Source organism: Colobus angolensis, unplaced genomic scaffold (genome assembly GCF_000951035.1).
Source record: "Colobus angolensis palliatus isolate OR3802 unplaced genomic scaffold, Cang.pa_1.0 Scaffold59, whole genome shotgun sequence".
Lineage (NCBI taxonomy): Eukaryota > Metazoa > Chordata > Mammalia > Primates > Cercopithecidae > Colobus > Colobus angolensis.
Window position 1 is genome coordinate 11203567 of NW_012119487.1, and position 9248 is coordinate 11212814.

General features: G+C 62.7%; 1 protein-coding gene across 1 annotated transcript in view; it reads left to right on the forward strand.

The window, feature by feature from the left end:
• The window catches only part of CACNA1H (calcium channel, voltage-dependent, T type, alpha 1H subunit), a 23317-nt gene that overhangs the window by 4457 nt on the left and 9612 nt on the right, over nucleotides 1–9248 (forward strand). The window contains exons 5-14 of the mRNA XM_011962493.1: nucleotides 858–1173; nucleotides 1317–1409; nucleotides 2273–3062; nucleotides 4636–5078; nucleotides 5442–5593; nucleotides 6467–6652; nucleotides 7290–7407; nucleotides 7565–7720; nucleotides 8099–8189; nucleotides 8340–8548. Coding sequence (XP_011817883.1) covers nucleotides 858–1173; nucleotides 1317–1409; nucleotides 2273–3062; nucleotides 4636–5078; nucleotides 5442–5593; nucleotides 6467–6652; nucleotides 7290–7407; nucleotides 7565–7720; nucleotides 8099–8189; nucleotides 8340–8548 — 2554 coding nt within the window. The remainder of the gene's footprint in view (nucleotides 1–857; nucleotides 1174–1316; nucleotides 1410–2272; nucleotides 3063–4635; nucleotides 5079–5441; nucleotides 5594–6466; nucleotides 6653–7289; nucleotides 7408–7564; nucleotides 7721–8098; nucleotides 8190–8339; nucleotides 8549–9248) is intronic.

Here is a 9248-nt window from a genome sequence, read left to right on the forward strand (position 1 = left end):
CACCATGGAGTCCGTCACTGCCCCACGTGGCTCCGCCCACCATGCAATCAAGTCCCCGCCTCACATGGCTCCGCCCACCATGGAATCAAGTCCCCGCCTCACATGGCTCCGCCCACCATGCAGTCGCTGGCTCAGCAGAACCACACCGTAGGCCCCGCCCCCAGTGCCTCCTCTTCTCCGACCACAGGACACGTTAGTCCCCACACTCCGTCCCCTTTCCTCACCCCAGAGTCCCTTCACCCCTCACCCCGGGGTCTCCTCTCAGCCCTCACCCCGGGGTCCTCTCATCCCTTACTCTGGAATCGCCTCTCCTCACCTCAGGGTTCTCTCTGCCGTTGCCCTGCAGTCACCTCTCCTCACCCAAGGAGCCCTCAGCCCACGCCCCGGGGTCCCCTCAGCCCTGTCTGGGATTTTCTCCACTCCCACTCTGGGGTCCCCTCCCCTCAGCCCTCACCCCCGGGTTCCCTCCCCTAGTCCCTTGCTCCTCCCCCGTCATCCCCTTCCAGGAGGAGCTGAGGTCTGAGCCTGGGTCCTCCTCTGTGTTCTCTATGCTGTTCTTTGTCAGTTTTTCTGTCTATCCCTGTTCCTTTGTGTCTTTGTCTCTCTGTGGATTTGGGCTGAGGAGGGTGTGGTTTCTGCAGCACCACTGTGTCCTTGACTGCGGTTCTGGCTGTGTCCCCTGATCCTGGTCGTGACCCCCGATCCTGTCACGCCCTCTGACCCTAAGTGTGCCTCCCTAACCACGATTGGTCCACTGGTCCTGACCCTGATCACGTCCCTGACCCTGATCGTGACCCTGACCCTGACCGTCCCTGACCCTGATTGTACCTCTTGGCCCTGGTTGTGCCCATCCCCAGGAACAACAACCTGACCTTCCTGCGGCCGTACTACCAGACGGAGGAGGGCGAGGAGAACCCGTTCATCTGCTCCTCGCGCCGAGACAACGGCATGCAGAAGTGCTCGCACATCCCCAGCCGCCGCGAGCTACGTGTGCCCTGCACACTGGGCTGGGAGGCCTACGTGCAGCCACAGGCCGAGGGGGTGGGCGCCACGCGCAACGCCTGCATCAACTGGAACCAGTACTACAACGTGTGCCGCTCGGGCGACTCCAACCCCCACAACGGGGCCATCAACTTCGACAACATTGGCTACGCCTGGATCGCCATCTTCCAGGTGGGCGGCAAGAAGGTGGGACGGGGACCCTGGGGCACGGCAGGGGAGCGGGTGCAGGACTCGCCCCCCAGCCGAGACCCCAGGGGGCATGGGGAGGAGGAGAAGGGGTCGTGCGGGCCCAAGTCCAGCCACTGCCCCCCTAGGTGATCACGCTGGAAGGCTGGGTGGACATCATGTACTACGTCATGGATGCCCACTCGTTCTACAATTTCATCTATTTCATCCTGCTCATCATCGTGAGTGTGGGTGGCAGCGTTCGCCATGATGGGCTCTGGTGTTAGCTGGCTGGAGGTGGGGCGGGGTACCCGGGTGGTCACAGGGGCTTCTGTCTGGCCTCCAGCTGAAGGGAGCACATAGGGGAGGGAGGCAGAGCTTGCGGGGTTGGGGCGGTGCGGTTGGGGACCTCAAGAGGCCATGCCATCACCTAGACAGGGTCCAGGCCTGTGGGTGCTGGCTCAGGGCGGAACAGCCAGGAACACCTCTGGAGAGTGCATAGCTTCCCAGCGCAGCTTTCCACAGCGCGTGTGGCCCCAGGTGTGCTCCTCACCTGGTCCTCTCACAGGCCCCATGGGGTCCCAGCAGAGTTGGGTTAATCAGGCCGCAGACATCTGTGGGGTCCTGGGTGTACCTAGAGCCACCCTGCAAGGACCCAGCAGGTAACAGAAGCAGACAGACATCCCCAGCTTGTTCTCAGAGAGCAAGCTAGGAGAACGAGCAGAGAGTTGCTGCACACTGGCTGGTGCTAAGGAGGAAACACACCTGGCGTGCTGGGGAGGGGAGAGCAGCCACCGCTGAGAGGGTCACCTCAAGGGCAGACCTGCAGGCGAAGGAGGGGCTGAGCCACATGGAGAAATAGGAAAGAGGGTTCCAGGTCTTTTGCAGGTCTTTTGTCCAAATAGGCATAAAGCAGCTACTGTGTGCCGCCTGCTCCAGACGTGGGGGCTCAGCAGTCAACACCGCAGCAACCTGCCCATGGCAGGGCACCCCGCCCACTGTGCTTACGGCGTGGCCCCCACTCGAATAGGCAGTGCGCAGTGGGGCTCAGTGGCGAATCAGACTCACTCACTCACTGCCACCCGCCTGCCCGCCCCCGTCACAGGTGGGCTCCTTCTTCATGATCAACCTGTGCCTGGTGGTGATTGCCACGCAGTTCTCGGAGACAAAGCAGCGGGAGAGCCAGCTGATGCGGGAGCAGCGGGCGCGCCACCTATCCAATGACAGCACACTGGCCAGCTTCTCCGAGCCTGGCAGCTGCTACGAAGAGCTGCTGAAGTATGTGGGCCACATATTCCGCAAGGTCAAGCGGCGCAGCTTGCGCCTCTATGCCCGCTGGCAGAGCCGCTGGCACAAGAAGGTGGACCCTAGCGCTGTGCAAGGCCAGGGTCCCGGGCACCGCCAGCGCCGGGCGGGCAGGCACACAGCCTCAGTGCACCATCTGGTCTACCACCATCACCACCACCACCACCACCACTACCATTTCAGCCACAGCAGCCCCCGCAGGCCCGGCCCTGAGCCAGGCGCCTGCGACACCAGGCTGGTGCGGGCCGGTGCGCCTCCCTCACCACCCTCCCCAGGCAGCAGACCACCCGACGCAGAGTCTGTGCACAGCATCTACCATGCCGACTGCCACATAGAGGGGCCGCAGGAGAGGGCCCAGGTGGCACATGCCGCCGCCACCGCTGCCGCCAGCCTCAAACTGGCCACGGGGCTGGGCACCATGAACTACCCCACCATCCTGCCCTCAGGGATGGGCAGCGGCAAAGGCAGCACCAGCCCCGGACCCAAGGGGAAGTGGGCCAGTGGGCCACCAGGCACTGGGGGGCACAGCCCCTTGAGCTTGAATAGCCCTGATCCCTACGAGAAGATCCAGCATGTGGTCGGGGAGCATGGTGAGGACCCAGCCCCACCCCATGGAGGAGGCAGTGGGACCTAGGCAGGGCGGGCAGGGGCTCCAGTGCGTCGTTCCTGCACCCACTCTGAGCACTCTCATGAGCCCAGCTTTGATTTGTGGAACAGACCAGCCACGCCTCTGGCACCCATAAGAAGGGAAAAGAGGGAGGTCCTGTCCCCTCAGTGCCAAAGCAAACCCCCTGTGGCCCACATCTCACAGCAGGAGTGGTGGCCGCAGAGGTGGGATTCTGAACCTGACAACGCCTGTCAGACCCTCCTGGGCCAGCGTCCGTTGCCCCTGCCCGGCTCCGAGAGAGACCATATGCTTGTGTCCACAGTCTGGACGCTTCCCTGGAGGACTTGCAGCGCCCTTTGTGGCCATTGAGGCTGGCCCCCCTTCTAGGTGGGGACACCGAGCGGGGGAGTGTGGGGGAGGTACCGTCACAGAGTCAGCCAGTCAGGAAGAGAGAGGCTGGTGCAGGGTTCTCCTACCCGGGGCCTGGGCCTCCGTTGACCAGGTGAATGGGAGACTCCAGGGCCCCCAGATGGTTCCACACAGTGCTGGGGGTCCTTCCTGGTTCTGTACACATATGTAGAGACACAGGCAGGGGGTGTGCCCCCCGTGGCTGGGATGGGTGCAACTGAGGGTGCCAGGATGCTGTGTGCCCTTAATAAGCACTGGTACCCAGGGCATGCGGGCAAGAGTGTCAGGGGCGCTTGCTTCCAGCCCTCGAACTGTGGGAGTCCAGCCACTGTGCATCATAAGAGGCACACGGGTTCCAAAGACAGCGTGAAAACGTCACGGGATGGGTGGCTGGTCATTATTATGTCGGTTTCGTGTTGGAGTGATCGTGGTTTGCTTGCATGGAGTCAAACAGAATCCCACAGCTAACTTCGCCTGTGTGCTGTGGCTGCCGGGAAGTGCCTGGTGTTATATTTCTGCAGATGGCACAGCCTAAGGCAGGCAGACGTCTCTGCACCTAAGTGTGTCCCTGCCCCAGTAGGTGAGCAGGAATGTGGCTGTGGGGGTTGGGCCTGTGTGCCCAGGTGTGTGTGTGAATGTGCCCAGTATGTGCCCGAATGTATGGCTTTTCTGATGTCTGTGGCTGCTGTCACCACGAACTAGTGGGCTTAGAACAGTGGGAACTCTCAGCAGTGGAGGCTGGTGGTCCAAAATCCAGGCGTTGCAGGGGTGCTTTCTCTGGAGGCTCTGGGGGAGAACTCTCCTCACCTCTCCTACGTTCTGGTTTTCCCAATCCCCGGCTTGTCGACACGTCCCTGCGGTCTCTGTCTGTCTTCACGTGGCTGTTTGTTTTCTTCTTCTTGGAACAGTCATGGCTCAGGGCCCTCGCTACTCCAGGATAGCCTCATTCTTCATTCTTCATTTTAACTCGTGACACCTGCAAAGATGCTACTTTCTGTGAAGTCCATTTGCAGGTTCTGGAGGTTGGACTCTGGATGGATCTTTCTGTGGGGACACGTTCACCCTACCGCTCCTGTGTGTGTGGGTTTCCGGGCCCCTGTGGCAGCACCACTGAGTGGGCCTGCCCCTGTCTGTGCCCTCTCCCACAGGACTGGGCCAGGCCCCTGGCCATCTGTCAGGCCTCAGCGTGCCCTGCCCCCTACCCAGCCCCGCAGCAGGCACGCTGACCTGTGAGCTGAAGAGCTGCCCGTACTGCACCCGTGCCCTGGAGGACCCGGAGGGGGAGCTCAGTGGCTCAGAGAGTGGAGGCTCAGATGGCCGTGGCATCTACGAATTCACGCAGGACGTCCGGCACGGTGACCGCCGGGATCCCATGCAACCACCCCCTGCGACGGACACAGCAGGCCCAGGCAGCCCCCGGCGGCGGGCACAGCAGAGGGCAGCCCCGGGCGAGCCAGGCAGGCTGGGCCACCTCTGGGCTACCTTCAGCGGCAAGCTGCGCCGCATCGTGGACAGCAAGTACTTCAGCCGCGGCATCATGATGGCCATCCTCGTCAACACGCTGAGCATGGGCGTGGAGTACCATGAGCAGGTGTGGGCCGGCCTGGGCACGGGGCTGCCTCCCTGCCTCCCTGTCATGCTTGCAGGGCCTGGGGAGTCTCAGGAGGCTTCCAGCAGCCCCAGTGCTTGACCTGATGGTAGGACAGTCAGGCAGGGCCCCAGAAAGCCGGGGATGGTGAGGATAGGAGACTAGGTATGCTGAGCCTCTGCGGGAGGGAACCTCCTCGGGGTCCTGGCCTCCACTCTACATAGCAACTGATGAGGCTCCTGAGATGCTGCTGCAGCCCTTCTGAACCCTTGGGTCTTGATGCAGCTAAACCTGCTCCTAGATAAGTGCTGAGGAGGGTTGGGAGCCATGGATGGGCCACCTGATTGTCCCCACCTCTGCCTGCAGCCCGAGGAACTGACTCACGCCCTGGAGATCAGCAACATTGTGTTCACCAGCATGTTCGCCTTGGAGATGTTGCTGAAACTACTGGCCTGTGGCCCTCTGGGTTACATCCGGAACCCGTACAACATCTTCGACGGCATCATCGTGGTCATCAGGTGGGTCCCCACCCGCTTCCCAGGCCAGAGGGGCCCAGGAAGCTCCACTGTCTGGCAAAGAACCCACCTACAGAGCAAAACCCTGAGCACGGGAGGAAGTGCTGGCAACGACACAGCTCTTTATGACAAGCTGTGGGAAGCAGGTGCTTGGTGTCCCCAGTGCCCCAGGGGACTGTCCTGGGCAGAGTCCCCTCCCCAGACCCTATGCTTCCCTGCAGGCACTACTGGGTACACACCTGTTAGGTCAGCTACATCTCAGAAGGATGTTTCTGGAAACTGGCAGAGCTGTTCCCTGCAGGAACAATGCAGGTGTGCAGTGGCCTCAGGGCTGAGATGTTTAGGGCCAGACCCAGCGAGAAAGACCAGCTTAAAAGGCTGAATCATGTTTGCTGCTGGGGGAGCATTTGCCGCAACAAAATTAAACCAGAAGGGATTGGGAAAATTTGAGGAGAAACGCCGCCCATCTTCCCCTGGAAGGAAGCTCATCCCTTGAGAGTAGAGAGGGGTGAGGGGTCTCACACCCCGGGGCAGGAGCAGGTGAGCAGAATGGGCAAGCCAGGTCTGGCTGTGGAAGTCCCGGGACAGGAGAGCGTCCTCAGCGAAGGAGCTTCCTCGACCTGGCCGGAGCCAGGCTTCTGCTTTCCCGGGGGTGCTGGGGGCCAGACAGCCGCTGGGGCTGTCAGCAGATCAAGAGGCTTTTGAGGTGCGTCCGCAGCTGCTCGTGCCCCTCGATGCAGCCAGACTTGCTCCCGGCTGTGGGATGCAGAACACGGGCCTCTGTGGCTCCCTGGCTGCTAATCCTGCTTCCGGTGGGAGGAGGGCGGGGGTCAGTGGACCATGGCCCCGCTGACCATCGCCCCCACCCATCCGCAGCGTCTGGGAGATCGTGGGGCAGGCGGACGGCGGTCTGTCTGTGCTGCGCACCTTCCGGCTGCTGCGTGTGCTGAAGCTGATGCGCTTCCTGCCAGCGCTGCGGCGCCAGCTTGTGGTACTGGTGAAGACCATGGACAACGTGGCCACCTTCTGCACACTGCTCATGCTCTTCATTTTCATCTTCAGGTGGGCCCCCCAGCCCGCCCAGCGTCTCACCCCAGGGCATCTGCAGACACTCGGCCTCCGCTGCCCTCATTCGAGAAGCACTGATGGGGCACCTACTGTGTGCCACGCACTAGACATGCAGGGAGTCAGATGGCAGCGTTCAGAGATGGGTCGCCAGGTGGACAAGCTGGGGACTTACTCAAATAAGGGTAGAGTGGCGGGGGTGGGGGCAGGCACCAGGCTCCAACTGGGCTGTTCTGAGCGCCCGCTGGGTGCCAGTCTAGCCTGGAGCTCAGGGTCAGGGTCAGCTGGAGGGTAAGAAGCCAGGCAGGAGGGGTTCTCACGGTTCAGAGGGGCTGAATGAGGCAGGTGTCCCAGGTCCCAGTTGCTGCCCGAGGCCCGAGTGGTCTCCCGACGTCTGTCCCGCTTCTGGTCTTGGTCCTCTCACCTGTAGAAGGGACATTACTGAGTTGTGGGGGTAGGAAGTCCCTTCTAAGCCAGAGACCTCGGGCGCCCAGGGAGGGTGGGGGGCCAGGAGAGCCCAGACGGCCAGAGCCAGCCCTGCCCTCCCTCCTCCCACTCTCCTCCCCTCCCCCACCTCCTTCCCCTCAGCACACCCCTGCTTCCACCCTCAACACGCCCCTGTCCCCGCCCTCAGCATCCTGGGCATGCACCTCTTCGGCTGCAAGTTCAGCCTGAAGACAGACACCGGAGACACCGTGCCCGACAGAAAGAACTTCGACTCCCTGCTGTGGGCCATCGTCACCGTGTTCCAGGTAGTGCCCAGGGGTGCCCGCGGCAGTGCTGGCTGCCGAGTCCGGTCCCCAAAGAGGTGGATGTGCCGTCCTGCGTGCCCAGAGCTGCCTCCGTCCCAAGGACTTGCTGGCATTTTGGGGCTGGGCTGACCACCCCTGTCCCCCTGCTGTCCCCCAGATCCTGACCCAGGAGGACTGGAACGTGGTCCTGTACAACGGCATGGCCTCCACCTCCTCCTGGGCCGCCCTCTACTTCGTGGCCCTCATGACCTTTGGCAACTACGTGCTCTTCAACCTGCTGGTGGCCATCCTTGTGGAGGGCTTTCAGGCGGAGGTGAGGAGGCAGGGAGAGGGGCTTCCAGGAGAAGGGGTTGCTGCCAGGAGGAGGGCGATGAGAAGCAGAAAGGGCTTTAGGTCGAGGGCAGGGGTGTGGGGGGCCTGCCAGGAGGTGAGGGATAGAGAAGGCAAGCTGGCTTCCACGAGGAGGGGGGCCTTCCAGAAGGAGCGGGGAGGCCAGGAGCCCAGCGGAGTGGGCAGGGATTGGTCTGGAGAGGCAGATTCCTCACCTACCTGCCCCCACCTTGGCAGTGAGATCATCCTCTGGGTCCTTCTGTCTACACCCCACCTCCCAGGCTGGCCCAGCCTTCCGTCTGGCATGAGGGGTCCCCACTCACAGGGCCCTCATCCCTGCCTTGTGCTTTGCGGGGTACAGGGTGACGCCAACAGGTCCGACACGGACGAGGACAAGACGTCGGTCCACTTCGAGGAGGACTTCCACAAGCTCAGAGAGCTCCAGACCACAGGTGCGTGTGGTCGGGGGGTGGGCCGGGTTCTGGTGGGTGGAGTACGCCGGGCTGGCTGGGCAGGGCCCCCAAGGCCACGTCCTAGGTGGGGGGATTCCTGATCCTGGGAGCCTGGCAGGTCTAGGGGCCGTTCCTCCCTCTGCCCCACAGAGCTGAAGATGTGCTCCCTGGCCGTGACCCCCAACGGGCACCTGGAGGGACGAGGCAGCCTGTCCCCTCCCCTCATCATGTGCACAGCGGCCACGCCCATGCCTACTCCCAAGAGCTCGCCATACCTGGACGCAGCCCCCAGCCTCCCAGACTCTCGGCGTGGCAGCAGCAGCTCCGGAGACCCGCCCCTGGGAGACCAGAAGCCTCTGGTAGGGGCCATCTCCTGTGCCAGCCCTCAGGCCCCTTCCTGTTTCCCCAACCTGGCTCCTTATGGCCTTCCCCAAAGACGAGTGAGGGTCCCTCCCGCCATGCCCATAAAGTCCCAGCTCTGTGCAGAGACTGAGGAAGAGTGTCCTGGTTTCTGTAAATGGAAGCCGGGGCTGCTGTTCCGCGAGGCCAGTGTGAAGGCCCAACGGTCTAACAGAGTGCGCAGCGCACAGCACGGAAGACTCGAGGCGGCTGAGGGCAGAAGCATGCCCGGGAAACAAACGGCAGGCCAGGCGGGGGTTCTGCTGCCACGAGAAGCGGCCTGATTCCCTTTACAGCCAGGGCATCTCTCTGGGTCCGGGGAACTGGAGGGGAGCAGTTTTGAAACAAACTCCAGGCAGTACCACCCGCATCAGTCGCAGAGCACGGGAGTGGCCAGACGCCCTAGCAGGGGAGGAAGCGGGGCAGTTGTGAGGCTGAGCCACAGGCCCAGCGTGCTCCCGGGGACGCTGGGGCCACCCGCGCTTTGTCTGGTCCTGCTCTGGTTCTGGCCCCTGACCCAGCAGAGCCCAGGGCCTCACCCACACGAGGCGGGCACCCTGACCCTCATGAGCTGTGCCTATGGTTGGCTCGGTGGGCCCCTAAAATCGCAGCCTCCACCGTGCTTCCTTGGCAGGGCTGTCTATGCATTAAATGATCCAC